Source organism: Talpa occidentalis, unplaced genomic scaffold (assembly GCF_014898055.3).
Source record: "Talpa occidentalis isolate TD23 unplaced genomic scaffold, MPIMG_talOcc4v2.1 talOcc4.14, whole genome shotgun sequence".
Lineage (NCBI taxonomy): Eukaryota > Metazoa > Chordata > Mammalia > Eulipotyphla > Talpidae > Talpa > Talpa occidentalis.
Window position 1 is genome coordinate 72,705,020 of NW_023601433.1, and position 13,314 is coordinate 72,718,333.

Sequence of the window (13,314 nt, forward strand, 5' to 3'; positions counted from 1 at the left end):
AAGCACCTGGGGGCATGAGCTGCAGGGCACGGGGCGGGGGGGGGGGGGGTGGAGGCACTCAGGCCAAGATGCTGCTGCTGGAGCCTGAACTGGCCTGTTCCTCCGTGAACCAACTGGTTCACTTCTCAGACAGAGAGGTGTGAGCACAGAACCTGAGCCAAGACACTGCTGCCTTATGGCGCCCCCTTGGTCTCTGCCAACTAGACTTCTCCCTTCCTTCCTTCCGGCACATAAACTAGGAACTTCAGGGAAAAGTAAACATAATAAGCAACCACCACCAAACTCTACCCCTCGTTACCACTGGGGAATGCTGGGTAGTTGGACAGGCTGTGCATCACCAACTCCAAAGGCCCCCATATAGCCGGCCTATGATAAATATGGTGCCCCCTGGGGCTTGGCCATACCCTGCCACCATCCCCACCACAAACCAAAACCTACCGTGTGGGGGTGCCTTGTGTCATTTCATCCCTTTATGAGGACAGTATGATGATCCCAATTTTACCAATGAGAAAATGGCACCAAGAGGAAGAGCAATTGACCCAGAGAATCACGTGACACCCAGCTCTTTACCACTGCGTTAAAGGAATGAGACTGAACACGATGGGATCTGGCCTGGACCCAGGACCTGGCCAACATGCAACCAAGGGGTCCTGGTGAGCACCTCACTGCCGTGTCCTCACTTTTTACAGTGGGAAGGATTTGTAGTCCAGTTCTCGTCTCCCCCACTTTATAGAGGAGACAACTGAAGTCCATGAGGCTGAATCTGAAGCTCGACTTTCCTCCTTCAGTTCCCATTCCAGGGTGGGGTGGACAACTCCCTGACTGTAGTTTGTCACTGCGCTGAGCCTCGGTTTTCCATTCTATAAAATGGACTGCTGGGGGATTTCAACAAGAACAAGCACTCAAAAATCTCAGGTACTATCTTACTTGCGCCAAGATGGAGATCAACAACATAGGCTGTTAGTGCATGCCTTTGACCTCTTTCCCTTTCTATCTGCTCACTCCACACACCTCTATACAGTTTTTTCTATTCACCCTGATTAATATATTCAACTCAGATAGAAGTTTCCCAGGTGTATCCACAGCAACCACCCTGTACCCACCCCCAAGTGACAGGATGCACAGTCTGAAGCTCCTGGGGCCTGGGAGGTCAGTGGTGGGAGGTCTGCCTCTTGGGACACAGAAAAACAATTAGGGACCTGGTACTTGAAGCTCTTCCAGAGCTGAAATGGCTGCAGCCCAGCTGCCCTCAGGTGGTCCTTGAAATCCCAGAGAGCTCAAGAGGCCTGCCAACTCCCACACCAAGGGCCCTTTCAGGGTGGTAAGGCAGGGTCTCAGAACCTTCAGCTGCCTAGAGCTGCTGGTCTCCCAAGGGCACAGCAGAGTATGTATTTAAATTTGAACTAAGTAAAATTCCAGAAAATTTGAAGTTTTGAAGTTCAGCTCCTCGTTTGCACTGGTTACATTTCAAGTGCCCGGCAGCCACCTGGTAGTAGTGGACACTCTCCCAGATAGGGTAGATCTAGGATGGAGTTTGCAATCTGCAGCCCGCTAAGCCCTTAGGCTAAGATTGGCTTTTATATTTTTTAAGGGAAACAGGAGAAGCGAGCAGGAGGTGGGGCATGGGAGCAGTAGCAAGAGCAACAGAAGCTGAAATATTTACTACTGGGACAGTCATAAAGTTCCAATAGATAAAGTCTGTGGGTTCTGAACATTTCATCATTTGCAGAAAGTTCCACTGTACAGCACTGACTTAGAAATGGGAGGAATGGAAGGGGCTCAAATGAGCCCTCCTCTTGGAGGAGGGACATTGGCCCACATATTTTTCAATTTATTTATGTTCTTATTATTTTTAAAAAAACACCTACCACTGTCCAATACAGCAACTTCATTCTAACTCCCACTGTCTGCCTTCATTTTGGTTTTCAATGTCCATGAGTTTTATTTTTATTTTGTTTTGTCCATTTATCTACTTAACGTTTCCTTATATCACACATACAGGTGATATAAGGTGTCTTTCCAACTTATTTCACTTCACATAATCCCTTGAGTTCCTTCCATTTTACTACAAATGGCATAATGTCATCTTGCCTTCTAAGTGAATAGTATTCCATGTATGCATACACCACATTTTTACATCCAGTCATCTATGTGTTGGCACTGGGGGAGTTCCTCATCTTAGCTATCATGAACAGTGCTGTGATAAACATTGTGGTAACATCCATGTACAAATAACTGTAGTGCACAGACATGGTGATTTCATATTCTTCAGATAGTCCCAGAAGTGGGGATGCTGAATCACCTGGTTTTAGTTTAATGAGGAAAGTTCAAAATCGTTTGATTTTTATCCTTTCTTCTGCTGATGCAAGAACTTCAGCATTTATTAATAAGCACTATTACATATTTAACACCAGATTTCCAAAAGGATTGCACCAATACACATTCCCACCAACCACATCCTCACCAACACTTGGTGTTAGCAGTCTTTTCGACATAAGCCACTCACAGGCCTGAGATGATATCTCATGGTTCTGATGTGCACTTGCCTAGTAAGAAGAGATGATAAGCATTTTTTCATGTCTGTTGGACAGCTGCATCTCCTGTGGAAAAGTGTCTATTCATATTTCTGCTCATTTTTTATTTGTTTTTTGTTGTTGTTGTTGCTAAATTGAATGAGTTCTTCATATATTTTGGATATTAACACCTAATTTGATGTGGGATGTGCAAATATCTTCTCCTATTCAGTAGGCTGTCCTTTTAGTCAGCTGATATTTTTCTTTACTGTGCAATAGCTTTTTAATTTGATGTAGCCCCAATTGTTTTATTTTTGCTTTCATTTCCTTTGCCTTTGGGGTTGAGACCACAAAGACTTCAACCATGTCATGTGACTTATCACCAATGTTTTCTTCTATGTATTTTATGGTTTCAGGTTTTCCATCTAAGTCCTTAATCTTTGTGAATTTATTTTTGTTCATGGAGTTATGGAGTGATCTAGTTTCATTCTTTTACAAGTGGCTGTTACATTTGCCTGGGACCATTTATTGAAGAGATATTCCTTTCTCCATTTTATAGTCATAATTCCTTTGTCATAAATTAAGTGTCAATATATATGTGCATTTATTTCTGGGCTCTCAACTTCTGTTCTATTGATCCCTGTGTCTGTTTTTATTATATTACCATACTGTTTTTTTTTTTTTTAAAGATTTATTTATTTATTTATTTATACAAGCACTGGGTACAGTCAGAAGCACGGGAGGGTGAGAGAATTCACCAGAGCCAGAGCGGGGAGCAGAGCAGGCAGAAGGACCAAAGTACACTGCTGAGGGGAGCAGCGGGCGGCAGGAGAGGTCTGCGCACCTATTACCATACTGTTTTAATTATTGTTGCTTTATAATAAAGTTTAAAATGATATATCTATTTTTCTTATTTTCCTCAAGAATGCTTTAGCTTTTTGTGTTTTGGGTTTTTTTTTTTGGTAATTTAATATTTTTGTTCTATTTCCTTAAAAGTATCTTTGGAATTTTGATAGAAATTGCAGTGATTCTATATATTGCTTTTGATAGGATGGTCATTTGGCTAAATTCATTCTCCCCATCCATGAAAATGGGACATTTTTCCATCTCTGTCTTGTCTATATCTTTTAATGGTGTCTTATTAGCTTTCCCTATACAAATCTTTCACCTCCTTTGTTAAATTTGCTTCTAGGTATTTAATTCTTTTTTTTTTTTTTTTTTGTGGGACCCTCACCGGAGGCCGGGAACGAACCAGCGCTGAAGAGGCTGTGGGCAGCCTCGCAGCCCAGCGATCAACGGCTGCACCACCAGGGGAGGCCCTATTTAATTCTTTTTGATGATATTATAAATGGGATTGCATCCTCAGTTTATTTTCCTTCTTACTTGTTATTTGCATATGTAATGTAATAGGGCTTTTTTGTATTAATTTTGTAACCTATTACTTTATTATACTCATTTATTGTTTCTAACAGATTCTAATGGCATCTTCAGGATTTTCTACATATATTATTATATTATCTGCAAATAATGATATTTTACTCCCTTCCTAATCTGGACAGCATTTATTTCTTGTTGTCTCATTGCCCTGGCTAAGACCTCTGATACTAAATTACAGTGGTGAAAGTGGACAACCTTGCCTCATTCCTGTTCTTAAAAGAAAATGTTTCAGTTTATCACCATTGAGTATATTGGCTGTGGGTCTATAGCATATGACCTTTTTTATATTGAAGCGTATTCCTTCTATGGCCACTTGGCTGAGAGATTTATCATAAATGGGTGGTGTATCTTGTCAAATGCTTTCTCTGAATCTACTGATAGGATCATATGATTTTTATCCTTCCTTTTATTGATGTAGAACATCAGCATTTATTAAGCACCATAAAAATTTAACACCAGATGAAGGGCAGAATTTTCCACTTCATTTCATCCTCACAACAGCCCAACAGGTGGGTGGAAGCCCTGGTTCTCCAATTTATGGAATATATGGATGAAAAGATCCATGTAGGTGAAGGGTGAGCATGACTTTATCAAAAACCAAAATTGCCAAATCAACTAAACCAACAGAAAACACCAACAGAAAATCAAGGTAAGAAAAAAGACAAGGAAATAAATTCCCAATGCCACCAGAGGTGGTGTTTGGGAGGTATTTGTCTCCTAAAATCGTAACTTTTGCGATGTTCATATTGTCTTTGTATATATTAAAATAAGACAACTAGTATCTTTTGCATTACATGCCAGACATAGTACGGGGCCAGACTATTAGTCCCTTCCCCTCTAGCTACTTGTTGTGTGACCCTACCCAGTCACTTTACTTCTCTGAGCCTCAGTTTCCTCTTCTATTGGAGATGATCACTTCATCACAGTAAGCTCCCATGTATTAATAGCACCTGGGCCCTTGAAAAGTGGCAAGTTCAAACAAGGAACTAGCCAAATGGGAGTGTTCAAGGAGGTGCACATAGTTAGAACATGTTAGAACAGCACCTGGCACAGAGCAAATGATATTTACTTGTTGGCTTTTGCTTCTAATTTTACCTTCAGAGGACCTTTTAAGGTGGGGATTTTTTTTTCTTAAGGTGGGGATTTTTTTTTTTCTTAAGATGGGAATTTTTTTTTTTAAGATTTATTTATTTATGCATACAAGAGCTGGAGTACAGGCCAGAGATGTAGGAGGTGAGAGGATTCACCAGAAACAGTGGGGGAACAGAACGGGCAGACTGACCAAAGTACACTGCTGAGGGGAGCAGCGGGCAAGTCAGGAGAGGTCTGCTGTGCCATGTGGATTCCTACCTGGCCAGCTGGGGATTGAACTCGTGCTGCAGAGGCTGCGGATTGCTTCATAGTGCAATGCTTACCCCTTGTGCCACCAGGGAGGACCAAGATGGAAATTTTTAAGCCCACTTGAGAGAGAAGCTTGAAGCTGGTTAGCAAAAGTCACATAACTAGCAGGAGGCTCTGTCCTCAAGATGCATCCTTAGAATCGTGTTAGGGGGCTTATAAAGTGGGGGCAGCAGGAGTAGATGGAAAGGGACTTTGCTTTCTCTTTCTACTGCCCCATGGGCTACCCTGAATGACCACTGGGAGGGGAAGAGAGTGATTCAATATTCAAGATCTCCCTAGCCCCAGGTTCATTTATTCCACCAGTGTTTATTAAATACCTATTATAAGCCATGCATTGATCAAGATACTGGGACACATGAGGGCAGCAGACAAAGGCCCCTGTCCTCAGGGACCAAGGAGACCAGCATGTGATAAAACTGCACATTATAAATGCTTGGAAGGAAATGCCCATGGTGGGAGCGGGTGACCTGCCATATAAGGGGTCACTGAAGGAGGAGACATTTATACTGAGCCCACACCGATTTCTAATTTCTCTAAGCTCAGCACATCAAGAGCTTCCCAAGAAAGGGGAGGGGGCTGGAGCACTGGAAGCCAGCTAAGGAGTCAGGTCACTGCACTTACAGAGTGGACTTGGAGGGGTGCCCAGTGCCCATGTGCCCATTTGCCTGAACTCAACCATCAGCCATGCCTCCCCGTGGGAATCAGCTCCCAAACATTCCATCACCATGGCCACCACCTACCCCGCTGGGCCCCCGCTGACCTCACCTCCCCCAAGCCCAATCCTCCAGTACAGACTGGGGGAGACCTTAGCAGGATCCCTGGGGATTAGAGACTCCAACCAACTTCAGAGGCAAGCCAGGCAAGAAAAACTTGCCAGATTTAAGTGGGGAAAGAGGAAGAGGAAAAAGAGTAATTTCAAGGCTCTGGACACAGCCTGGGCGTAAAATGCATGAGGAGCGGCACCAGAGGAAAGGGAGGCCGGCAAGGGAGGCCGGCACACCACCTTAAACACGCCAGGGGAGCTTATCGCACCCTGATATTATGCCAGGACGGAGCTGAGTGTTTCACAGTCATCACTGAATTTTGTCTCGCATGCCTCTCGTTATCCCATTTCACTTCCCTTATTATCCATCCATTTACTGGGGCTCAGAAAGGTGGGGTCACCTGCCTGAAGCCACTAGCGGGGGCAAAAAAAACAAGTCCAACTCAATCTCTCCCTCCCTCTCTCCTTTCCCCCTTTGCCCTCCATAGCCCATATTCCTAGACCCGGGATTCCCTCCTGACTTGCTTTACATTTTTACCTAAAATAATCACAGCAGCGCCCCCACCATGACGTTCTGCCACCCTCTCAGACTCCCAGCTCAGGACTCTGCTAGCCGCAAGAGAGCAGTGTGGGGGGGGTGCATGGGGTCCCACCCCGGCTACCAGCTCAGAGGCTGGTGCCCGGGCTGAATGGGGCAGCCCAGAGCTTCAGTGCTCTCAGCATCTGCAGCAGATTCAGCAGGAACGACATAACTTCCATCAAGCCTGGCACGAAGGCAACATGCGAGCGGCAGGCAGTGCTGAGCGCCGAGATCACTGCTACCAAAGCACATGGGCCGAGACTGCAAGGACACCCAGATCACAAAGCCAGCGGCCTGGTTAGCGGGGCTGGCAAGCTTCTGTACAGGGCCAGAAGGTCTATGTGTGGGTCAGATAGTCTCTGTTGCAACTACTCGACTCTGCCTTTGTAGTATAAAGGTCTCACTAGCCTACGCATCTGGCTGTGTTCCAGTACGATTATTTACAAACAGCTATGTCCGGCAGGCCACCGTTTACCACCCCCAGTCTAGAGGGTAATAAGGCAGTATCAGACCTGGGCAAACGAGCAAAACACAAAGGCAGTGCATCGAAATGAATGCTGGAGTGTATTCTGGTTCTGGGTCCTATCTCAGAAGGGCCAGTGAGACCACTCAGCCGTCAGCATTTAGTAGGTGAGAGAAAAATGCAGCACTTAGAAACACAAACAGTTGATTTAAAAAAATAAATAAATAAAAACACGCACATGGAATCATCTGGCCTGTGGCCAAGCAAAGACTTAAGGAGACAGACTCGGGTGTGCCTGGCACTTCTACATTTTGCCTGGAACATCAATGGGAGGGAAGGGAGGATTCTGCACTATAATTAGTCCCATTTTACAGAGGGGATGTTGAGGCTCAGAGAGGTGAAATGTTTAGCCTGAGATCACACAGATAGTAACCAGCTGAGCCCAAAATGGAGCCCAGATCCTCCTGATGCCAGAACCCAAGCCTGAACGCCACCCCCCTTCCCTACCATCCATCCACAAAACACAGATGGGGAAACTATCTGTCCAAGGTCACGCCCCTGATCAAGGCAGTGACTCGCTTGGAGTCCAGTGCCCCATCTCTCAGCGTGCACTGGGCTTCCTGTTTGGGAACATACCAGGCCTGCTTGGGGAAACAAAGCAAACAGGAAAGCACCAGATGACCTTACAGAGGAGGACCGGGGTTTCCTATCACACAGACACACATACACATACCCACACACCCAAACACACACACACACACACACCCCGGTCTCCATTCTCTGCACTGAGGGAATGAGCACTACCTGGCTTCGAGCTCTTGTTCTTCTGATCACTAGCAACGCAGTCCTGGGGGGCAGGCGTGACCTACCTTCTCTGGGTGTCGGTTTCCTTATGGGTAAAATGCAAACAGCAGAATGAAATAAATGAAGTGATAATAAGCACTCGGATCAGAACTCTGTCATGATCTCATGTTCTCTCTTCCCTTTAAGGTGGTTCTCAAACTTCCACGCATAGCAGAATCACCTGGATGTCGTGATGGAGCCCGGGAATCCACATTTCGCCGAGTGCTGCCCCTTTCCTGCTCTATGAAATATCATGCAGGCACCAAATTCAGCAGTTGAGGACTATTTCCCGGCACCTCCCAGACCGGGGAAAGGGAGCACATTGGTTCCAAGGCATGGGGGTCAAAGATACACGCCAACAAATAGAACAGGCCCGGGGGAATCTGGGTGCGGCCACTCGCCAGCCAAGCGACCTCAAGCCAACGACTTCTCTCTGGGCCACACGCACCTCCCTTCCAGGATTAGGGTGAAACAGCACCCACCCAGCCAGGCTGTGGTGAATCAGCTATGACGGCTTCATACTCTCCACCACAGAAAAAATGTCCTGCACCCCCCTGACTGCCCAAAAAAGCCTTTGAGGGAGAAAGCCCCTCTCCCACCAAGATGCACACAGAGATGCAGATGGGGAAGTGGTTGCCTGTGCTCACCGAGCTGGTCATAGAGCAGTGTCAGGACCAGAACCTTCTACCACCTGGTAAAACCAATGAGCCTCTTTCCCAGAAGAATGTTTTTTCAGTGGAATGAAACACAAAGGATTATAAGGACACCAGTTACAGTAAAATCTGGCTAAGAACACAAGGAGAAAGAAGGGTCGATGTAGCAACCCATGTGTTTCCTTATTAAAGCAATAAATTACAAGATGGGGGACTAGTAACTATAATTTGCATGCAGTGACGAGCAGAGATACCCACATCAACTATGGTAAAAATATATGTGGTTTCTCTTGGTGACCAAGGCCCAGCTGCACTGTCATGACCGTGTTTGTCACTTACATTCACACCTGGAGGAAATGTTAAAGCAAGAGTCCATGCCAAACAAAATAAACAAAAGAGTCAACGAAGACGTCATTCATTTTTTCAAATTCCTGAGACTCTGGCATTAGGGGCAGGGAGGGCCATACCTGCCTGGGGAGGGGCCTGGCCCCTCATTACCCACCTTTCCTGCCCCATTTCCTCTGACCACGGTAGAACAGAAGACAATCAAGGAAGAGCTTGACAGCATCATCTGGGGAGAGGCTTGTGTGCTTTGAATTTAGTTTTAAAAAATAGGAGATGGTAAAACTATGATTAAAGAAACACGGTGTCTAACAACATTGGCATCCCACACCCACGTGACCTTGGTCTAGACACTGTACAGCTGACGTGACGGGAAGCAGAACTAGGCTCAGCAGATCAGCCGCAAGAAGCAGACGAGGGAAGGCTCAGGATGGGCACAAGGTCGGTCAGCCTGGGTGCCCACCTGCCTCTACTCCAGACCCCTAGCAGGGCCTTCTCTCTGGGCCTCAGTTTTCTCATCTGTACAATGGGTCTGACAGTGCTCACTAGCAAGGCTGCTGTGAGGATGAGGTGTGAGCTTCAGCAATGGTGGGCAGGAGGGTAAGGAAAGGAAGTCACAGGGGCCACGGCAGACCTGAATGCCAAGGAGGCAGCTTGGGGCTATCCTAGGGCCGGATGTTGGTGGGGCCATCTAGGAGCAGACACAGGCCTTCTGGTGCAGGTGGCTTAGAAGAGAATGGCTGGCGGCTGGTTAAGAGGTCTTGGGGGACCCAGAGAGCCACCCAAAGGAAACTGGCAGGAGAAGGGAAGTGACATGGAGAGAGAATCCTGTGCTATCCTCACCCTGGGGGAGCAACTCAGTCTTTCAGGGTGGGCCTCACTGGCCTCATCTGTCAGCAGACACCCTGGAAGGAGGAAGGGAGAGTGGCGGGGAGCACTCCACCACCCTGTGGAGAGCAAGAGGTTTCTAGGGACGAAGATGAGGTGAGAGGCATGTCCCTGAGTGCAAAACTTAAGGGGGTGCCCCAAAACTTGGCTGGCAAGATCAATAATCTTTCAGTGCAACACTTTTAAATGAAGTCAAAGAGCTCCTCGATGAACAAAACATTAAATTTTAAAGAGAATAAATAATGGTCTGAGGTCTTAGAGCCTAAGGCAGAAGGGAAAAAAATCAGTAATGCAGATTCTGTCTTTAAGTGTTGACACGCTGTTCATCACGGATCTTTTTGCATTGATCTAGATTTGTTTTCCGTAATAGCTTTAATGAGCTATAACCCATGCCATACCTATTTGCAGGGTACCACTCAACGGTCTGTGTGTGTTCAGAGTTATGTAACCACCATGATCCATTATAGATCATTTCCAGGAGCCCGAAGAGAAATTCTGAGGCCCTCATCCCCCAACCCCTGGCAACCACTAATCTACTTTGTCTCCATGGATTTGCCTTCTCTGAATATTTCATATAAATGGAATGACATGGTACATGGTGTTTGGTAACTACCTTCATCTAGCATAATGTTTTCAAGTTTATCCATTAATTTTGATTTTTTTTCCCATTTGTGTTGAAATTTATCTCGATTGCTGGGCCTTTGAGCATGCCCTTACCTTCTGCACTGGGGCTGAGGGTCTCACCTAATCTCAACCCTGCTGCCTAGAACACCTCCACCCCCCACCAAACCCTGGATCCTGAAACTAAACCCCCATCCCCCACCATTGACTACATGGTTCTGTTCACACTGTACCCAGAAGCCAAGGAGCTCGGGACCCTCAGACAACCCCCACAGCCTGAACAGCAGGGGCTACTGGGAGCCTCTCAAACCCATGCAGTAGTGGAAATGGGCCCACACAGAGCCCCACTCCTGGGGCTGCTGTCTCCACTTGCCCAAAGGCATCCTACTGCAACTTCTTCTGCTTTGAAGAGAGCACTCACTGACTCCTGGCTGTGTACACCACGTGTCACCTCCCCACATACGGAACCCAAATGACAGCCACGGTGCACCCACCAAGACAGACAGCAATGCCAGGAGACGGCACAGGACAGGCATTAGGGGACAGAGACCAAGGTGCATCTGTGCTGCTCCCTGGCTGTGCGGCTCTGGGCAAGACACTTGGCCTTTCCTCATCTGTGAAATGGGGTGCAGATGGAGGACAAGGACAGAGCCCAGTGGACTGTCAATGACGTGAGAGCATGCTGACTCTCAGCTGGCACCTTGCTGGGGATGTTGGGAGAACGGCCCATCTCCTGCTCCCACCTGATCAGAAGGGAGGCACATGCCCCCTTTTACAACTGAGGCACCAGAAGTTCAAGGACGTTAAACACCTTATCCAGAGCCACACGCTGGTAAGGACGAGGCCAAGATTTAAACTGACATCTGACTCCAAAACTCAGGGTCTTAAAAGTCAAGCTGGCTTCATCTGTCCTGTTACACGAGCCAGTGTCTTCATTCAAACACCCCACTGTGGGGGACACGTGAACAATTTCCCAGGGTACAAAAGTCCACCTCTGGGAAGCCCCCGCCTGCCCCTTGACTGTCCTGAGAGGCAGCGGCACACCCCAGTCCTGTCTTCATCCAAACCATCAGTCTCTGCCACACGATGTTGGGGCTGTGGCCTTTGAGGGGAGGGAAGGGGCCAAGCAGTGTACAAAGGCAGAGCAGAGAGGCGCGCCCCCAGCCTAGGACAAGGAGAACGCCAGCTCTACCCCTGGCTACCCCGCCAAGGCACTCTGCAGCCTGGACATGTCTCTTCCAGCTCTGGGACTCAGCTTCCCCACCCCTGACTTCCAGGGGCAGACTGAACTCTCCTCTCTCTCCCTGCCTCGCATGCAACTTCAACTGCCAGAACCTTTTCTGACTTGACACCTGAATTGGCACTCTGTGTAAGATTTCACCTGAAAAAGAAGTTCATGGTTAACTTCTTTAAAAAGTACAAGTAAAAAGTACAAAAGGTTTCCTCATCTGTAAAATGAGGACAGTAATAGCACCCACCTCTCGGGTTGCCGCGGGGGAATAAAACACAACATTCCAAGTGTTTGGAGCAGCCTCTGACTCAGGCTAAGCCCCCATTGTGTGAGGCACAGGACACCTGACACCCCCAACTCTGCAGACTTTGAGCTTCAAAAGTGACTTCAAAAGTGACTCCAGAGAGGTCATTAGCATCTCCAAACTTCAGTGTCTGCCCCACTTCATAGGCCTCAGTGGCTCAGGGTGGCCACGCAGGTAGCCTGGCATCTGGCACCATGCAAGCCCTGGCATCTGGCACCATGCAAGCACTATGCACACCCTAGAAGCCTGAGAAAACCCCCAGCTGAGTGGCACCATGCAAGCCCTGGCATCTGGCACCATGCAAGCACTATGCACACCCTAGAAGCCTGAGAAAACCCCCAGCTGAGTGAGTCTAGATTAAGGCCCTGCTAGTTCCCGCTAGTTCCCACAGACAGGTGCCTGCCGGAGGAGGGGCTGTTTCAGTAAGAACACCCACCCTTTCTCTGGCCAAGACTGCTTATCTGGCTACAGCAGACCATTGAGGTCAGACCTGATTGGTCTGCCCGCCTTCCTGGCCAGCCTCTAGCTCACCTGCTGCCTCAAAGACATAGGACATTATGAGAACAGGGGAGATGAGGCACAAAGTGGGATGGCCCTGTGGTTAAGGGAGTGGCTGGAGGGCACAGGAGGGGTGAGGGCCACGTCCAGCAATGCCAAGGACAGGCCATGAGGACTGCAGTGGGTGCACATCAACAGTCTCAGGTTTCTTATCTGTAAAATGGAGTTGAACTGCCTGTCTCAAAGGGTTGCTATGATAACTGTTAAGTGCAATTCTTAGGGCAACAGGATTTCAGTAAATACCAGCTATTAACTGATCATCATCTCTAGACATTCTAAGCAAATATTCCACAGTCCAACTAGAACACACATGGAGATGACCATTAAAAAGAGATTCATTATGGGCCTCCCTGGTGGCCTAGGGGTTACGTCTCAGCGCTGTCACCACTACGGCCTGAGTTCCATCCCCAGCCAGGGAGTACCCATATATGGCTCAGCAGACCTCTCCTGTCTCGCCTGCTGCTCCCCTCAGCAGTGTATTTCAGTTGATCTGTCAGTTCTGTTCCCCAATCTGTCTCTGGTGACTCCTCTTGCCATCCCCTCACCCCAGTTCTTCTACGCATGCATAAATAAATCTTTAAAAAAAAAACTCGATTCATTACCTGGGATAAGATGCTAGGTGATTAAAAAGGTTATCTGATCCCATTCTAGTAAATATTAAAGTTGGAAAAATACTCCAGAAAGGTATACCCTAAAATGTTAACTGGAACTTCAATT

The 13,314-nt window shown here is 47.3% G+C and overlaps 1 protein-coding gene across 5 annotated transcripts in view; it reads right to left on the minus strand.

The window, feature by feature from the left end:
* The window catches only part of TPST2 (tyrosylprotein sulfotransferase 2), a 57,897-nt gene that overhangs the window by 16,993 nt on the left and 27,590 nt on the right, over positions 1-13,314 (minus strand). Inside the window, exon 1 of one of the 5 annotated variants that reach the window (XM_054695208.1) lies at positions 5,973-6,091. The exons of 3 other annotated variants lie outside the window; for them this stretch is intronic. In XM_054695208.1, coding sequence (XP_054551183.1) covers positions 5,973-6,004 — 32 coding nt within the window. In that variant the 5' untranslated portion in view covers positions 6,005-6,091. Of the gene's footprint in view, positions 1-438; positions 640-5,972; positions 6,092-13,314 lie in introns of those variants that run through there. One more of the 5 variants, XM_054695209.1, reaches the window with a different exon arrangement.